This window comes from Gnatocerus cornutus, chromosome 1 (assembly GCF_029298725.1).
Source record: "Gnatocerus cornutus isolate USDA-ARS CGAHR chromosome 1, icGnaCorn1.1, whole genome shotgun sequence".
Taxonomy (NCBI): domain Eukaryota; kingdom Metazoa; phylum Arthropoda; class Insecta; order Coleoptera; family Tenebrionidae; genus Gnatocerus; species Gnatocerus cornutus.
Genome location: NC_142233.1, coordinates 33,393,726 through 33,413,198, shown reverse-complemented (window position 1 = coordinate 33,413,198; position 19,473 = coordinate 33,393,726). Strand labels below are relative to the sequence as shown.

General features: G+C 34.0%; 2 protein-coding genes across 2 annotated transcripts; both read left to right on the top strand.

The window, feature by feature from the left end:
• The first annotated feature begins 311 nt into the window (after positions 1–311).
• LOC148181953 (uncharacterized) lies at positions 312–10,930 on the top strand. The gene is given in 27 exon segments (XM_088050759.1): positions 312–453; positions 498–587; positions 634–917; positions 966–1,167; positions 1,213–1,391; positions 1,442–1,577; positions 1,624–1,713; positions 1,760–1,840; positions 5,660–5,772; positions 5,817–6,000; positions 6,047–6,165; positions 6,214–6,942; positions 6,989–7,058; positions 7,104–7,300; positions 7,348–7,919; positions 7,968–8,011; positions 8,072–8,232; positions 8,283–8,372; positions 8,421–8,558; positions 8,609–8,749; positions 8,795–9,445; positions 9,490–9,609; positions 9,660–9,799; positions 9,847–9,927; positions 9,967–10,082; positions 10,698–10,702; positions 10,832–10,930. Coding segments are annotated over 27 exon segments (4,974 nt in total).
• A 958-nt stretch (positions 10,931–11,888) lies between these two features.
• LOC148181952 (uncharacterized) lies at positions 11,889–19,113 on the top strand. The gene is made up of 27 exons (XM_088050746.1): positions 11,889–12,123; positions 12,184–12,306; positions 12,359–12,835; positions 12,885–13,060; positions 13,109–13,244; positions 13,290–13,379; positions 13,439–13,669; positions 13,719–13,853; positions 13,895–14,040; positions 14,093–14,267; positions 14,339–14,406; positions 14,459–14,660; positions 14,712–14,844; positions 14,880–14,929; positions 14,981–15,654; positions 15,703–15,775; positions 15,878–16,095; positions 16,142–16,731; positions 16,781–16,824; positions 16,873–17,015; positions 17,066–17,153; positions 17,227–17,303; positions 17,355–17,489; positions 17,536–18,184; positions 18,229–18,581; positions 18,628–18,770; positions 18,821–19,113. The coding sequence occupies exons 1-27, from the start codon at positions 11,916–11,918 to the stop codon at positions 19,029–19,031; spliced, it is 5,748 nt and encodes a 1,915-aa protein (XP_087906872.1). The 5' UTR covers positions 11,889–11,915; the 3' UTR covers positions 19,032–19,113.
• The last annotated feature ends 360 nt before the right edge of the window (positions 19,114–19,473 follow it).

Sequence of the window (19,473 nt, the reverse complement as noted above, 5' to 3'; positions counted from 1 at the left end):
CACAAGAAAGAATCAGTTCATTAGATGTTAATAATAATTATAACAAAAAACAAACAACAACAAAAAATTAAATGTAAATTAAAACATTTTTTGGAACATGACAACAAAAGCCTAAAATGAAACATAACTTTTTATTGTTCGTCCAAAAATTCAAAAAAATACGAGTATTATCTCTAAAGAGATACAATTTTATTTCTAAAAGTTACATCTAATCCTGAACTCGTACAAAAACGATATAAAAGATATAAATAAAAAATCATATCAATTATGATAAGATATATTGTCTTGAAATTGAAAATCATTATATAAGAATGAAAATTCCAGTTTTGTTAATTTTCATAATTCTAACAGTTAATGTCAAAAATGAAGATGTTTTCTTCGTCTTTGAAAACAACAATCGCTTTTACTGTGTTTCGAATAGTTCAAACGGTCTCACGTGGATTACCAATTCAAGTAAGACTCCATGGAACCTAAACATACATTTGATAACATTTTAGGTAGCACCTCCAACATTAGGACCAATTTAAACAGAAATATTTGGGAAGAGACCATCAGCACAGAATTAATTTTAGATTCCCGATGGAACGGCAAGTACTAACCAAAAATAATTTTTTTCCTAATTTTCATTCTTAGAACTTCCGATTTACGAGACCACAGAAAATACGTTTACTATTCTTGCTAACAACTTACGGGACGAATTTGTAGTACCACTTTCCATTCGCATTGAACGAAATGCTCACATTTTCCTTTGCGATAGTGAGAATATAAGAGCCACGAATTGCTACTGGATTCAATTGAAAGCTTTCAAACATGGAAAAACGTCCGTTCACAATTGTCCCAATGTTGATCTTCCTGTTATCAGCAGAATTGAAATGCCCCACGAAAGCGGATGCCAAAGCAACATTAATAAAAAACTGGTAAAATTTTTGACGCAGAGGAACATAGCTAGAGGTTTAATTTTTTAGTTCCGATTCGGGGATAAGTATAAGTTGGATGGAAAAAAATGGTACCATTTCATGCTTAAAAGAGAAAGTGATAATGTGACTTTATCCCAAATTGATAACCATGGGTCTACAATCGTAGTGACTTTTTCTGTTTCTAAAAAACTGTATAGTCATTTGGTTGTATACAGTGACAATGTTCCAGGATTCTGGAAAGTGCATCGAGGTGAGTCCCTTTCTTGATTTTTCCTTTAGTTAAAACAGCTTCTAGAGAATATTTTGAATACAAAAAAGGAGATCAAAAATGAAAAGTTTGGGGGAAACCTCAAAGTTCCCAACGGGTTTTTCTGCGCCTCAATGCTCATATCAATGTGTGAATTCTGTGAGATAAAAATCGCAGTGAAAAGTACCAAAAATATGATGAAAATCGCAGAAAGAAGCTACCAACAGGTTGGAAAACATTCAAAATCTACCAAATACTAACTATCTACTTTATTTAGACATCCAGGGAATGGGAAACAATCAATATATCGGTCGACGAAATTTTTGAAGACGTAATGCTAACTGTATCTACAAAAACGAATGAAGCGAAAGAAGGATCTTGGAAGATCAAATCCATTAAAAGTTGTTCTAACGGTACAAACTTTCTGTCCCAAAGAATTTCTACAATTTTTATGTTTAGTTTCGCAGATTATCCAGTCAAATCAGAAGGTTGATTGTCAACGAGTTTCTTTAAAGAACGACGTTGTATCATTGACGCATAATAGAAAAGGTAAACAATTTTTGCAAGTTTATGATCTTAATTTTTCATATTTCAGTGGCATGTGAATGTCCAATCACTACAACAAAATCTTGCTACCTTTATCCGGGGGAAAATTCGAGCGGCAGCTGCTCTCTTCGTACGTTAAAATCTCCTTAGGGCCGGTTGCACAAACACGGTTCAAATTTCGATTTGAACTAGTTCAATTGATCCAGTTCAAATTTTGAACCAGGGTTAACCTACCGTCGCGTTAGGCAAACAAAATTCACGTGAGTTATTTAAATGTTTGACTAATAGGTACATCACCTACATACAAAACGCAATTTTCGCGAAAATTCATTACAAAAACTATACCAAACTTCTGATACCGACACCTCGCTTATTTTTTCCAGTAAACTTGAGTTATTATTTATTATACATCAGTGTAACGCAGAATTTTCCGCAGATCCCAAATCTAGGATTTAAATTCAGATCCGACAACAAATATCTAAGGTATGGCCGATCAAAGTTTCGGAAAGTTGATTTTCATTTTTCCTCATTTTTCGTAATTTTTAAAGTTAAATATCTCGGAAACTATTTCGGATATTGAGATGCGGTTTACGCTATCGTTTTTCTCGCGATTTTTTACATAAGAAACAGTTCTTTGATTTTTCTACAGTCGAAATTTGCAAATTTTCGCAAAAATTCTTGCGCCATTCTTTTTCTCGGCTCATTTTACGTTAGAAAATGTTCTCAAAAGCTCAAAATTCGATAGTCGATTTTTCGCGAAAAAAAATTCCGACTCAAACGATGAAAATTTTTCATTTTTTTTATTTTTGGCCATAGCTTGTAAACTATTTTTCCGATCGATCTCAAATTTGGCCAGGGAATAGATTTCAAGCTACTCTTTCGACTGATGAATATTTCAAGGCTATTAAACGTCGTTTTCATTTTGGAAACATTGATTGAAAATCACCCTAAAATGACATCTTCAAAACCGTTTTTGACCAATGCCTCGTTTGTTTATTAAGCAAACTCGACAAATCTGGGCTCATTTTACGCAGAATGTCACGCTGGATCCAAAAACATAAGAATTTTCAATTTTCGTCAACAAATAACTGAGTTATGGTCGTTTGAATTTTTGGGTTGTCGCCAGAGGGCCAAATTTATGAAGGTTCAAAACAATTCGTGCTCGATATCTCGGAAACTATTGTAGATATTGAAATTCGGTTTGCGCCATCGTTTTTCCCGCGATTTTCTACATAAGAAATAGTTCTTTGATTTTGCCACAGTCGAAATTTGCAAATTTTCGCAAAAATTCATGACTAAAACTATGCTAAATCTCTGATAGCGACAGCTCGCTTACTTTTTCGAATAAACTTGAGTTATTATACATCAGTGTAACGCAGAATTTTCCGCAGATTCCAAATCTATAATTTAAATTCAGATTCGACAACAAATAACTGAGGTATGGGCGACCAAAGTTTCGGAAAGTTGATTTTCATTTTTCCTCATTTTTCGTAATTTTTAAAGTTAAATATCTCGGAAACTATTTGAGATATTGAGATGCGGTTTGGGCCATTCTTTTCCTCGACTCATTTTACGTTAGAAAATGTTCTCAAAAGCCCAAAATTCGATAGTCGATTTTTCGCGAAAAAAAAATTCTGACTCAAACGATAAAAATTTTTTGGCCTCATGAATTAATTGTAAACGTCAAATTAACATTCAATTGACATCTTCGGAAACACTAGATTTACAAGCGCCCTGGACGTTTACACACGCCGTGCTGTAAAAATTGCCCAAATCGTCTGCTCTTCACATGCGTTTATAAATTAAAATCACTTTACCATAATGAAGATTGATCACCAAAGTGGAATCTTCCTAAATTATTATCTCAATTAAGACAATATTTCTATTTTTAAAGTAATATTAAAACGTTTTTTATACGGCGCCATCTTGTGTACTTTTTGTGCACCAACTACAAAATTGACAGAATTGACAGATGATGAAATTTACAAATGTCAGATGTGACAGTTCTCATAAATTTTAAAAAATCCAATTATTTAAATTAAAATTTTTCGGCCAAAAAGTTTAATACAACTCTTGCGCGTTAACCATTTTACAGCGCTCAATCATTAAAGCACTCCGGCTACGCCGTCGTGCTTCAAACTGATTTCGCGCTGTAAAATGTAAGTTACCACACGCCACTGTAATTAACTATTTCATTTTTTTTATTTTTGGCCATAGCTTGTTATCTGTTTGTCCAATCGATCTCAAATTTAGCCAGTAGATAGATATCGAACTTCTTCGACTGATGTATAATTCAAAGCTATTAAACGTCGTTTTCATTTTGGAAACATTGATTGAAAATCACCCTAAAGTGACATCTTCAAAACCGTTTTTGACCAATGCCTCGTTTATTTATTAAGCAAACTCAACAAATCTGGGCTCATTTTACGCAGAATGTCACGCTGGATCCAAAAACATAAGAATTTTAAATTTTTGTCAACAAATAACTGAGTTATGGTCGTTTGAATTTTTGGGTTGTCGCCAGAGGGCCAAATTTTTGAAGGTTCAAAACAATTCGTGCTCGATATCTCGGAAACTATTTCAGATATTGAGATGCGGTTTGCGCCATCGTTTTTCTCCCGATTTTTTACATAAGAAATAGTTCTTTGATTTTTCTAAAGTCGAAATTTGCAAATTTTCACAAAAATTCATTACTAAAACTATGCCAAACTTCTGATATCGACAGCTCGCTTATTTTTTTTAGTAAACTTGAGTTATTATGCATTAGTGTAACGCAGAATTTTCCGCAGATTCCAAATCTGGGATTTAAATTCAGATCCGACAACAAATATCTAAGGTATGGCCGATCAAAGTTTCGGAAAGTTGATTTTCATTTTTCCTCATTTTTCGTAATTTTTAAAGTTAAATATCTCGGAAACTATTCGAAATATTGAGATGCGGTTTGTGCCATTCTTTTCCTCGGCTCACTTTACGTTAGAAAATGTCCTCAAAAGCCCAAAATTCAATAGTCGATTTTTCGCGAAAAAAAATTCCAACTCAAACGATGAAAATTTTTCATTTTTTTTATTTTTGGCCATAGCTTGTAAACTATTTTTCCGATCGATCTCAAATTTGGCCAGTAGATAGATTTCGAGCTCCGCTTTCGACTGATGTAATTCAAAGCTATTAAACGTCGTTTTCATTTTGAAAACATTGATTGAAAATTACCCTAAAATGACGTTTTCAAAACAGTTTTTGGCCAATGCCTCGTTTATTTATTAGGCAAACTCAACCAATCTGGTCTCATTTTACGCAGAATTTCATACTGAACCCAAAAACATGCAAATTTTTAATTTTCGTCAACAAATAACTGAGTTATGGTGATTTGAATTTTTGGGTTGTCGCCAGAAGGCCAAATTTTTGAAGGTTCAAAACAATTCGTGCTCGATATCTCGGAAACTATTTCAGATATTGAGATGCGGTTTGCGCCATCGTTTTTCTCGCGATTTTTTACATAAGAAAAAGTTCTTTAATTTTTTCTACAATCGAAATTTGCAAATTTTCGCAAAAATTCATGACTAAAATTTTGTTAAATTTCTGATATCGACAGCTCGCTTATTTTTTCGAGTAAACTCTAGTTTCTTCTAGTTATTATACATCAGTGTATACAGAATTTTCCGTAGATTCCAAATCTGGGATTTAAATTCATTTGAATTTTGAATTTGAATTTGTGTATTTTTTGTAATTTAAAAATTCACAAATTCAGCTGTCACTTTGAACACCGGCTTATTCCACCTCTGATCCTGGCTTAGTTTAACGTGCTAATTTGTATTTGAACCGCTCAAAAATGTTTGTGCAACGCAAATATCATTTAAGCCTGGGTTAAGTCAGATTTGAACCGGTTCAAATTTTGAACCGTGTTTCTGCAACCGGCCCTTAGAATAAATATATTTCTAGTTTTTTCTTTTAGTTTGTAACAATGTATACGCTTCCCGGTGCAGATTTTACATGAAAGATTTGTCGGCTACGGGAATAAATGTGACAATTAAAAGTGCTGCCAAGAGTTACATTCTGGAATACAAGGTTTGGTGGTTTGAATTAAAACCTCTTCTACTTAACTATTTCAGGAACAAAAAGTTAACACCTGGACCATTGTAAGGCATCATTTTGCCTCTTCGCAATTTCAAAACCATTCCATTGAAGATTTACGACCGGACACAATTTACAATCTTCGCTGTCGCGTTCAGAGTTTCTGGGGAAATTATTGTGTTGTCGGCAACAGCCAATACACGTTTAGCACTAAAATTTTGAGTAATAATAAACGTGTTGCCAATACCGGATTTGACGTTTTTTGTAGAGCCTGGAAAAGTGAGGAATTTTGTCGTTGCCCAAAAAGGCCCAAATGAACTTTATTTGACTTGGGACCCTCCAACCAGTGGTAGAAGCGAAGAAATGATTTACACTTTGGAGTACAAAGTACGTAGTTTGTTGTGACAGAGTTTAGTGGTTCAAGAGATGTTTCAGCAAACGTCCTTCTTGGCATGCAATTCAACTATAACTTCCCAAATAAAAGAAGTAACAACGAAAAACCGCAGATTACTAATCGAGGATTTGTATCCATTTTCAAACTACTCTTTTACAATTTTCGGAAATGTAAGTTTTCTGAAAGGAGAGGAAGAAACGACTTGGAAAATCACTCCACCTAGTCAACCTTTAGATGATTTTCAAGAGCTCAAGATCGATGGAATTACCACCACAGCAAACACAGTCGTAATTCGCTTCAGCAAAATTGACTGCAGACATTTGCATGTTCCCTTGCTGATAAACACAACGGTGAAATGTACCTCTGAATGGTGTTATGGGCAAAATAAAAAATCCATGTGCCAATCTACCAATGAAATTCCAATCTGTGAATTAGACAATCTGACTCCTTACTCAAACTACACGTTGATGATCGAATATTCAAAAACTCCAAACTCAAATTTTAAGCCTTGGAGGTTTAGTACCCAAGCGTCGGTTCCAAATCCCGTCCAAAACTTGCTCGTTTATTCAAAAAACGAAAGCTCGCTTTCTTTGAGGTGGACGAAGCCCTTTCCACCCACTGGAAAATTGTCAGATTTTCGTATCCACTTCAATGATAGTGGCGCTAAGAAAATTGAGATAAAAGTTGAAGACTCGCAGTGTAAAATCTGGTCTGACTTTTCTTGCATTAGTCTATCAAATCTGAAAAAAAATCAAACCTACAGAGTTCAGGTAAGTCACAGGGAGTTTAAGCTGAACTCAATTTGTTTTTTCTTAGGTCAGTGCTAAAAACGAGAATATATCACATTTTGGGCTGGTAATGTCAGTCATTGAACGGACTACTATTGGTAATAGACTAAGTACTTTTCAAAAAAATATAAAAATAATTTTAGAGCGTCCGGAGCCACCATATGATCTAACTGCTACTTGGAACTTTCAAAACGATCTAAAATTGGCGTGGAAACGACCAAACCGAACCAATGGAAATCTCGACTTTTTCTTAGTTAAGTTGAGTCCAACTGTGAACATAGTTCAAGTAGTTCAAGTTCAAAAAACAAAAGACGAGTATAACTGTTCTTTTGAGAAAATTGTGCGTATGACCTTAAAACAAACACGTGATTCTTTCAAATTTTATAGATTCCCACAGAAAAACTTCAATCTTCCTGTTTATACGAAGTGGTAGTTTCTACTGCTATCGAAGGGTACCTCAGTTCAGAATTGAAAATTACGACCGAAAGTCCTCCTAGTATTCCCAGTTTCGAAACAGAACCCAAAATATTCACAGAAAATTCCATCGTTGTGGAAGTACCAGCAAAAATTAGTAACATGACCAGAAACAACACGTACCGCCTTTTTTTATTGAGGTCAAAAAATGACGCCGTTCCTCACGAACTGGAGCAGTACAACAAAAGTTTTCATATTAATTTAGCAAACTTCCAAACGGTACTTGAATGTCGGGTACCGTTTTCTAAAAGTACGAATCTGACTATTGGTGGTACCATTGATCTTGGGGGTTGTAAATAAAAAAAAACTTTGACTTTAAATAACGAGTTTTATAATATCACATTAGTACTAGTTAGTACCTACATAAACCGAAGTCGATACAAAATATATTCTTATTCAGCTCAAATAGTTCTTACAGAAAAGTCGGCTGATTCAGCTTCTGGTGCTGTGGCTCTTGTGTTAGTAATAATAGTACCAATAACCTCGTAAGTAAACAAACTGAGGTGACATTTTTCCAAAAAGTTTATTTTTAGATTAGCAGCGTTTGCTTATCTGTATATCCGTATTAGAAGACGTGGTATGACACTTCATTCTCTAGTATCTTCAACTCTCTAGTATCTAACACTTTAAATTGCAGAAAATGCAACAACAAACCTTGAAACTGTACCACTGACTACTTTAAAAGTAAGTACGGCATTCCAAATATTCAGCACACCAATAGACGCCAATTTGTTTGAACAATATGTGAAGGAAATCTTCGAAAATGGAAACCAAGAAGAAATTATGAATCAACACCAGGTAAAATAAGTTACGACCTCTCCTTATCCACTTATAGTCGTCCTCTTTAGGAAATTTTAAATAGTTCAATTGCCAACCATGACTACGAACCCGTGGAAGGAAACTTGTCTTCGGATTACATAGATCTGCATTTTGACGACGTAATTTGCTTGATTTTTAATTTATCCATTTAATTTTGTTTTTTCCAGGGAGAAATATTCAAAAAAGCCTACATAGTATCAAAACGAATAACCTCCAAGAGGTTTCAACAGTTTTGGGAGACTGTTTGGGACGAAAACGTCAAGCACATCATCACCATTATCAACGCAGATGATGTTCAAAAACAGGTTCATTTCTGATTCCCGTACCCCAGCAAAATACGAGTTTTTTCCCACAGAAAATTTGGAATAGATGTTGGCCCGAAGACAACAAAACTTTGAAGTTTAAACAGATTACCATCAAACTGATTTTGTGTAAGATTTTTGCTGACTATGAGCACCGGAAGTTTCTTCTGTCTTTTGGCGAACAACACAGAGAAGTGAGTAATGATATCTTCTCATATTATTTTGTAAAATAATTGTAGATTGAGCAATACCAATTTTTGTCATGGTCAGAAAACGACATTCCAACTTCAACTTTAATTCTACATCCATTTTTTAAATCTGTATCAAACGTACCTTTGGACCCAAAATCTCCGATCTTTGTTCTAAGTATTGGTTGCAAGTACGAAATGGAAGCCACTGGATTTTTTCTCTTATGTGATATTTGTCTACGCAATGTCAAAAAATGCAGTATTGTTGATGTTACTAAAAATATTCAACTTTTAGCGAAAAGCAACTCCAAGTTGGTTTGCAACGTTAAGCAGTATTTTGTTGCTCATCTACTTATATTAGAACACATATTGGAATCTCAACGTATTGTTAATGAAGATATAGAAGTGCGCTGGCGGCAAATGAAAGACATGATTTGGTTAGATCAACAAATGAAAAAAATTAAGCTTTGGGTTGATCTTTCCGGAAATAGCAACCAGATTAATGTTGGAAATCAAGAGAGTTTAGAGGATCACCAGTACACTTACATAGACTCTTTGAATCTCATCACTGTTGATGGCTTTCGAACCCCGAGAAAATTTTTAGTGACAATGACACCAACTCAATATTCATTGAGTAATTTTTGGAAATTAGTAATTGAAGAAAATGTTAGAATGATCGTCTCTCTGAACTCTTCTTCCAAGGTAAGTCCTCATCAATAAAAATAAGGCTTCCTAAAGTGCTGTAGATGTTGCAAGTGTGGCCAACCGAGCAAAGTCCAAAATTGACTGCAGATGAAACTTTAATTCTTTATCATAAAACTACAAGGAATTTTACAAGTTACACGTGGACAACCGTAGATGTTCAGGTTAAATTACTTAATGTTTTTAATTAGGAGTAGAAATGATTTTGTTGCAGAAGAGAAATGTGGAAATTTTCTCTGTAGAAAATTGGCCGCCGACATCTCCATGTCCAAAAAGTTTTGATGACTTCGTATCTTTTCTAGTTGAATCAAATAAAATCGCGAATAATTCAACTCCTGTTTTAGTAACTTGTTGGTAAGTAAGTGTATGAATTGGTTGTTTTGAATCACTTCTATTCGCAGTGATGGGAAAAAAGCTGTTTTAGGAACAAATTACCTTTTTATGGACATTCTATCAACTTGTTTTGGAAAAACGATCTCTTTGTAAACAATTTTCAGAATAAATTTCCAATATGTTTTAAGTGATGAAATAGTAGGTATATTAAAGAACATGTTTTATAATGGTCAATTTGGTGCAACAGTTCCCGCCTACGGCTCGTTTCTTATGGGACAAGTGCACCAATGCTATTATAAAACAAGTCCTTTATACTATTTTTTCGAATTTGCACCTTTTTTTTAATAATAGCTATTTATTTGAGAAGGATATTAAGTAATTCATAATGAACGAGGACGTTACTTGTTAACGTCCGAGTTTTTTATGAATTACTTAATATCCGTAGCAAATACAAAGCTTTATCGAAACATGGACGAAGTTGGCAATGTTACCACTCAACAGTTCTGCAAATTTCCAATTTTGGACGGAAGTTTTGAACGCGATGAAACAGCGAGAAAAGCATTTTCCGAGATATTTTATGTTAGAATTAATATAAATAAATGCAGATCTTCAGAATGTTTTTAATTTTGGTATTTGGAGTTGCTTTCGTTTGCATAAAAACGTTGAATATTATGGATTAATGGCAACTGTGCTATTATGAGACGGTAACTATGCTATTATGAAACAGTAACTATGTTATTATGAATTATTTGTATCATCACTATTATGATGTACTTTACACGTAAGCATACAAATGTATTAGATACATCTTAATGTTCATGTTTCGATAAAACATTTTAATTTTCCAATTCTAGGGATTTTCGTGTTACACGATTGGTAATGGTTTTGTAACCACAGCTTGCCACTTGATTTCTGCCAGCCAATGTTGCTAATTAAAACTCCTCTATAATTTTATTGTATAATCCCAAAGTAACTTACCTAATACAAAAAAATACATATTATAATTTATCACGACACAGCGAGTAAATTTTTACTTTACTTTTTTGTTTTAAGACTGTTCACAAGTCGCTAAGCATCTGTCAACAATTAAATTTGTGGTCAGTTTTTAAGAATAGTTTCGATCTACAGGGTGTTATGGAAATGAGTGCATAAAATTAAACATTTAACTTTGCACGAGAAAATGACCTAAACCCTGGACAATATTTAAGAGGGAGCAGCACCACTGACAAAAACTGACAGTGGTGTCAAGTGTTGTTCCGTCTGGTGTCTGCCCCTTTGCCCTAATATCGGTCTACGAGAATAAGTTTATTCTTTTTATATTGTACTTGTTAGCTAAATATAGTCTCTGGGTTTTTATTATCTCGATATTTAACCTACCCGCCCTTGTCACCCCAAACGTGACAATATCGAATTTTGTGAAGCCTGAAAACATGAATTTTTCTGGAGGTAAACCGCCGCCTTAATTAATATCTTCAAAAGTAGGATTTAATGACAAAAACAAAAAAATCACCTCCATGGAGGTTTTAATTCTCTACAAGTTAATGTTGTTTTGAACTTTGTATGTTTCTTGATATTTCTTAAAAACGAAAAATAGGATTTTGAGTTTTTAATTAATTATTCACTTTTTCAAAATTCAAAGATGTCACCTTCATAGTTCGACCTGAGTCGCACATATACAAAAGTCGAGCGATTTTTCCAATATGTGCGAAGATCATTGTCTGAAATCGAATTTTTACAGTGGTGAAAAATCCAAGGTTTGTGTCTACTTTTTTGTGGTCGTAGATAAAGCATAGTATTACGTTATCGCTCGCAGACTCGCTCGTGTTGCAAACTCAACCTCGTAAATAAAAGGTTTTATAACATGCTATTAATTATACTATTAATTATTTGCTTCTTTATCTTCGAAAAATATGAACGTCAACATACATAAATTTATTTGCCAATTTATTGGTATAATAAAAAGTCGTATCATTTTTACCTTGAGCGAGTGTTGATAAATATTAGGGCTTTCCAGATTAGCAACGGTTGACTGTCACACACCTTCAGGAAACTAAAATTGTTGCTATAATGATAAGATATTTGCATCTTAAACAAATTTTTATCAGATTAACAGTTTTTAATCGAGTGATGAAGGAAAATGTTGTCCACAAACAACAATTTTGTGAAAATTTTTGCAATTATTTTAATTGTGAAGGTGCTAAATTATTGCTCATGTGATGATGTATTTTTGATTGCCAAGAAATATGACGGTAAAAAATATTTTTGTCTTACAAACAGTTCTTTTGGTCTAAGTTGGCTTTCTAATGATAATGATGCAACCAGTACAATGGATTCGACAAAAACAGGTGTGCTTTCAAGTAGTAAATCACTGTATGCAATAGATTATCTGTCTATGTATGTTTTAGTGTCAAGTTTTTTTTCAAACTCGAAAAATACTTTTTCGAATTTTGACGAGGAGTTCAAAATACAAAGCTGGGCTTCTCAGAGCATGATTTCGGAACAAATCATCTTAGATCGACGTTGGGAGCGTAAGGAATAATATAATATATTAAAAAGCAATTACCGTTTTTTAACATTTAGAATTTGAAATACATCGAACTGAACATAATAATACAGACCAGGCTCCATTACAATTTGAAATAATGGCAGAAAATCTAAAACCCAACTCACTGGTTTCATTTTCTATTCGCATTAAAAAAGATGCCCATATTTTTCTTTGTGATGGAAAAAATGTCACCGAATCAAATTGCTATTGGTTACTTTTAATGGGATTTGGAGGAACAAAAACACTAGTACGAAAATGCCCTAGTGGCAATATACCATATCTTAACAATGTGCCAAGAGGAGATAAATGCAATGAAACAAGAATTAAAAGTACTACAAATTTCCTTTCAAGCACAATGTGGAAACACTTTCGACTTGGAAGGGTAAAAGACAGTATCATTTTAAGAAACAGCGATGATGAAGCTATTTTAACATATCCTGATAACAGTTTCAATGTAAACTATATGATAATACATTCAAAACATGGTGTGGGGCTCTGGAAATTACACAAAAGTAATAACACAAAATATTGCCCAACATGTAAATAAGACATTTTTTGCAGTTAACTATTATCGTACTAAAGAACACAAAACCACAACGTTTGAAAACTTTATAACCGCTAAAAATAATGCCGTTTGTATAACCGCTTTTCTGAAAATGTGCTTAGCATGTGAAATACAGTTTAAATTTATGGGTGCAGCCGAAAACAACACTTTTATACAAACTTATACGACTACGGTAAAAATTATTATTTAAATAATTTTGTAAACTCATTATTTTTGCAAGGGTTCGAAGTGGATGGAGATACAATTCAACTCGAATAACCAAAATGCAGCAAAATTAGTTATAACTACCATCAAGCTTGATATTGAAAATAATGCTTTTTGGGAAATTAGCGACCTCAGACAGTGTTCAAATGAAGGTTGGTTGATGTTTTTAATTATGCATATCACAAACTTTTTTCCAGGTTTTAGAATAATTAAATCGAATGGGAACGGAAGTTGTCAACTGATGTCTTCCAAGCCAACAGTTCTTACTTTGCGTAAAAATCTACCAAGTAAGGTCAAAACGTAGTGTTTAATTTATGTATAGAACTAAATAATTTAATTTCTAAAGCAGCCCAAGAATCATTATATTTTACAGCAAAACAATTCCACGGAAACCATTTATGGTCGACAACCAATTACTGTCCTGAAGATACTGTTAGCAGATATTGCGTTCCTTGTTCTGTATTTTTGAACACCAAGCACTGTGGAAAATTAAAAATTTGTAAAAAAATTAGTAATGTTGAACAGTGTTCATGTGCAGCCGGTTATCAAACTAAAGGCTCAGACGACTGCAATGATGGTAATACCGACTTGACATATTTTTCTAATATTATTTTCAATAATTTCAGAGTGTACAAATGGCAGATATGGACATAATTGTCAAAAACAGTGTTCACAACTTTGCAAAAATAATCATTGCAACACTACAACGGGTGAATGTATAAGTTGTAAAGATGGCCATTTTGGATTCAATTGTGCGGAAGGTAAACATAAAATCATACAAATTGTTGAATTATGTTACAAGTAATTGTTAAACTAGCGGAGCCGTTTACCAAAAATCCACCAAAAGTTGTAAGTACGTCATACACAGAAGCTGTATTTAATGTGCCATCAAATAATATGTTGCAACAAGAAGCACATATTCTGACAAAATTTTGGATAGAATATAAAGTAAGATTTGTTCAGAAATGTCGATAATAATTCTTAAACTTAATTTTTTTAGATAGCAAAAACAAGTGACAACAAATGGATATCTGCAAATAAAACATTTTACATCGGTAAAGAAGACAATATTACGATTTCAAATTTACAGCCTGGTACAAAATATGTTTTCCGTGTTTTTCATGAAAAAGATACAAAGTATTATTACTACGGCTCTTTTTCGACAAGATGTGATGGTATGAATTAAAATTAAAAATTTTAGTAAGAAGCACGTATGTACGAATTTACATCTCTTTTTAAATTTTAGACGTAACTGCTGAAGATCTTGTACTTAAGCCGAAAAATACAAGTATAAATTTCTTTGTAGAGAAAAGGGTAAAACTATTACAAATTAAGTAGAAAAAAATATAAATTATGTTGTTTGTAGGAAAACAGACAATTTTGTCGATTTGACAACACAGAAATAAGAGTAGATGTACATCCTAAAGAGGCAGATTACTTTTATGACCTCCATAATTACGATTTCACAGTTAATAGCTTAAAACCGTTTAGATCTTATAAAGTATATTTATTTGATAAAATAAAAAATAAAACTATATTGATAATAACAGCTAAAACAACAGAAGGAAGTAAGATAACTGCTTAATAACAATAATAGCAATGTACTTTCATCTTTTTAGTCCCCGACCGAAACGAAGCTCTTAAAACAACGTGTAATAGTACCAAAAAAATTTGTTTAAAATGGGAATCCGGCGAAACCAGAGGAACCCTAGAATATTATTTTGTCGAATATGAAGTAAACCTCAGCAAAAAGTAATATTTTTCAAGAAATTATAACCATTTTCTAGATTGAGTCACATCTTGGATGTCCACCTAACGCAGTTAACAAATGGAATTGGTACAATACTACAACATTAAAGAACAATGTCACTCTTACAAATTTAACTCCATATACCAAATATACAATTTCAGTGGCTACACAGAACAACATGTATCAAGGTCCATTTCAAACTATACAGGCAGATACTCTTCAAGCAAGTACATAAATCCTTTCTTGTTTTAATTAAAAATAAAAATGTGTTTTTAGAAGAAATATCGAAAAACGAAATTCCAAAATTTCAAAAAACGGTACAAGCACGTTCGGTTTATTTCAAATTCTTCGTTGACGATTGCAAAATATTACGAGGTCCATTAGAAATAAAACTATCTACGAGTTGCTCAACACCTTGGTGCAAAAATGATACAAAATCATATACAATTAAAAATGTAGACCAACTGAAAGATTCAAATTTATCTGTTTCTCCATTTACAAATTACAGTTTAAAATACGAAGTTTGTCGAAAGTCTTGTATCACTTTCAATTATGTTTTTATGACTGAATCTGAAGCTCCTGGCACGGTAAAAAACCTTTCAGTTTACAGAAAGAACGAAAGTTCTATTTCAATTCGATGGTTGCCTCCACATCCGCCGAGTGGAGTGATTGAATTATACAAAATAATCGTTGTTGGTCCAAACGGTGCAAGCGTTGAACACAATGTGACAAACTCCCAGTGTCAATTGTGGTCCGATTTTCATTGTTACACCATTGACAAATTAGAGGGAAATCAACAATATTCAGTCAATGTAATAATCTACTTTTGAGAGCGTAGAGTTTTCAAATATTTGTTTTAGATAGAAGCCAAGAATCAACTTCCAAATACTTTTGGTCAAAACGTAGGATGGCCTTCAATTATAACCAAAAAAGGTAAATAACCAATATTTCTTTGAAAACTGCTTTCTAGGTTAATTTGTATTTTATTTAATTAATTTTTGTTTCTATGGTTGTACTTAATTGACATAACTTTAGAACCATCAAAACCTCCACACGACCTCAAGATTTATTGGACCCTAGACAATGATCTTAAACTCCAATGGAAACATCCCGTTGAAGCAAACGGAGACATCGAACATTTTAAAATAATTGCATTCCCTTTACCAGAAAATGATCACAACCAGAGCACTCCTATCTATCAAATACTTTCAGTCTCTTCACCAAACAATTACAAACCAATTTACACTGATACCGTAAGTGCCTTAAAAAAATATTTGAAAAAACAAATTTTAATTACAGATAGCAGCGAAAAATTTTTTATCTTCGAAAAATTATAAAATCAAAGTTAGTGCCTACAACGGTTTTAATGGCAGTGAAATTTTTACTGAAGATTCCAGCCCACCTGAAATTCCCAGTTTTACCTCAGAACCAGAAATTGTTCTTTTAAATGACACAATTCGCATTGAAACATCTCGTGCTAAAGATATTCCAGATTCGCATCACCACAAATTGTTTTTGTTTGTAGCAGACGAAAGATTAAACGGTTCTTCCAATGAACCACAGCTGCAACGATTTAAACAAACCTTTAAAATTAATTTAGATGAATTAAAATTACTCTACAAATGCGATCGGTACAAGAATTCAACAAAATTTACAATTGGAAAATCGAACCACTCTACACCAACTTGCGAAAAACAAGGAATTGTAACAGTGGCACCTGGTAAAAAATACAACATCACAATTCTATTAGTTCATGAAGATGGTAAAAAAAGTAGCTACAAATTATATACGGATGTGAAATTTTCGGCCGCTTTACCAGCCGCCTCCACTAATCTTCTACCATTACTTTCACTCTTATTGGTCATCCCGATCGGCATCTTCATCTTTATGTGCGTAATACCTCCCCACAAATATTCTATCTAATTGATAATGTTTCAGAAAAAGACACGAAATTATTGAAAAATTCACTTCAATTCCCTCTGGTTTGTAACTTTTTCTCTACTTTTTCTGTTACCCAAATCATTTTTTAGATGACATTCCAAATGAAGAAGTAGGACTGTTACCCACACCTCCGAAAACTGAGCAAATACATTCAAAAATGGTAAAAACATCAGAGTTAGAAACATACGTAAAAGACTCTCTGAAAAGTCATGAATTGGAACGACAACACGCGGTAGATGCTGTACTGATTATTCAACACGCGTTACAATTTAACTGTTGCAGTTGTTTCCTCGAGGTCTGATACATCCGTGTAAATGTGGGTCTATAAAAGAAAACAGGTCCAAGAATCGATACACAAACCTGGCAGCATGTAAGTTAAAAAAAAAGTTTAAAATTGTGGATGCGCCAGGTGATTATATTAACATTCTAATAATTGTTAACAGACGACCACACGAGAGTAGTGCTTGCAAAAATTAAAGATCATCCGTATTCAGACTACATTAACGCCAACTTCATCGACGTAACATGTTTCTTCTTTAAATACAAACCCACTGCAACTTCATTATTTCAGGGCTACAAAGTCCCCAAAGCTTACATAGCAACTCAAGGCCCAAAAATGTCTACAACTAGCGACTTCTGGAGGATGATTTGGCAAGAAAACGTCCGCCACATAGCAATGTTGGCCAACATCTTCGAGGGCAAAAAGGTGAGCGAAACACGTTAACAACTAACATAAAATCTGTTTTAATCAGAGAAAAGTCGAGAAGTACTGGCCAGAACAGAACGAATCTCTTTGTTTCGACGCCATCACAGTCTACTACACTTCAAGGAAAGTTTTCGCCGACTACGAACACCGCATATTTCGCTCTGTCTGCAACGATGAAGCTCGAGAGATCCATCAGTACCATTTCATTTCGTGGCCTGACCATGGAGTACCGCTTTATTCCCAAAGTCTCGTTCCGTTTCTCGAAAAAATCCAGAGTATCCCTCTGAGTTCCAAGTCTCCGGTGTTGGTTCATTGCAGCGCTGGGGTTGGTAGAACTGGTACGATCCTCCTCTGTGACATCGCTCTTAGAATGGCAGCAGAAACAAAATCCCTCGATATGTTAAGAATTCTCCAGCAGCTTCGAGATCAAAGACCGAATATGGTCGACAACGTACTACAGTACATGTTGGCGCACATGGTCATCTTGGAGTATCTTCATGGGGTGAAAACGGAGATTCCGTGCAGCGATATCAACACAGAAGTGAAGAAACTGATTGGGAATAAAGGAGTTGAGAAACAGATACGAGATTTACAAGACAAGGAATGGCAGGATGATGCAATGAAAAGTTTGATGACTAAAGATGAGACTTTCGTCGTAGTGGAAGAGAAAAATAGATTCCAGACGATTGTCCCCGGTAAGATAACTTCGCTTAGTGAAGTTTAACTTTGCGGTCTTTAGATTCTTTCAGCAACATCTACATCTCTCGCTTTCCCAAGGATGATCCGTCTTCTACTTACATAAACGCCGTCATAGTCGACGGTTTTCAATGCCCAGGTCGTTTTATCGTAACCCAACAGCCCATGCCCAACACCGTTGGTGACTTCTGGCGCCTTGTCGAAGAAAAAAACATTTCTGTTATAATCTCTCTCAACAACATCAATCTGAAGAACGACACCAGTTGTCGTTTTTGGCCCGCTAACGCCAACGAAGAGTTCAAACCAGTTGAATTTATGACTTTGAAGAACGCAAACACACTTTCATTAAATTTCTACGACTCGATTTCCCTCCAGCTGCACATAGCAGACAAAGAAGTAAGTTGAAAGAAATTTGAGAAATCGCTAACCATACTTTTTCCAGGATTATAAATCAGTGGAAATAATGGCTTTCAAAGAGTGGAAGTCCGGGAACAACTGCCCGAAGAATTTGGAAACTTTCTTTACGTTCTGTGAAGAATCACAAGCAGTGGCGAGGCAATCAAAACCAGTTCTCATCACGTGTTTGTAAGAAAAAATAGCGGGATTGTGGATTGGTTTAAAATTGATTTTTTTAGCGATGGGGCTCTTGCATCCGGACTTTATGTCTCTTTGACGTTTATAATTGAGAAAATGAAACTGGAGCAAGTTTGCGATGTGTGTCAAGCAGTGAGGGCTGTTCGGCAAAACAGAAAAGAGTTTGTCCAGAATAAAGAACAGTTTGAATTTTTATACAAAGCCGCAGTGGCTTACATAGATAGTTTTCAATTTTATGCTAATTTTAATTAGTTAAGAGAGCCTTTGTAGTGGTAGTAGCTAGATAATACTTTTTAGTACTTTTTTTAACCGAACTAGAATTAGAATTCTAATATAGCAGCTTTTGAAATAAATACCTCGTATTCTATTTTTTTACCTAGTTTTAAATTCTGCGTTAAATTAGCGCAAATAAGTTAGTTGAGTTTGCTCCACAAATCAAAATCTGTTTTCAAGAGGTTTTTTTGGAGTAATTTTTAATATTTTTTTAAGCAAAAACAAAGTTTAATACCTTTGAGTTTACATAAATCGAAAGAGCAGCTCGAAATCTATCAACCTGCCAAATCTCAAATCGGTGGCTAAAATAGTTTTTCGGTGGCCGAAAAAAAAAACACAAAAAAATTATTAATTGAGTCGGATTTTTTTTTGTGAAAAAATTCTGCAAATTCTAAAGGAGAAAAAGCAAGTTTGCCCCAAT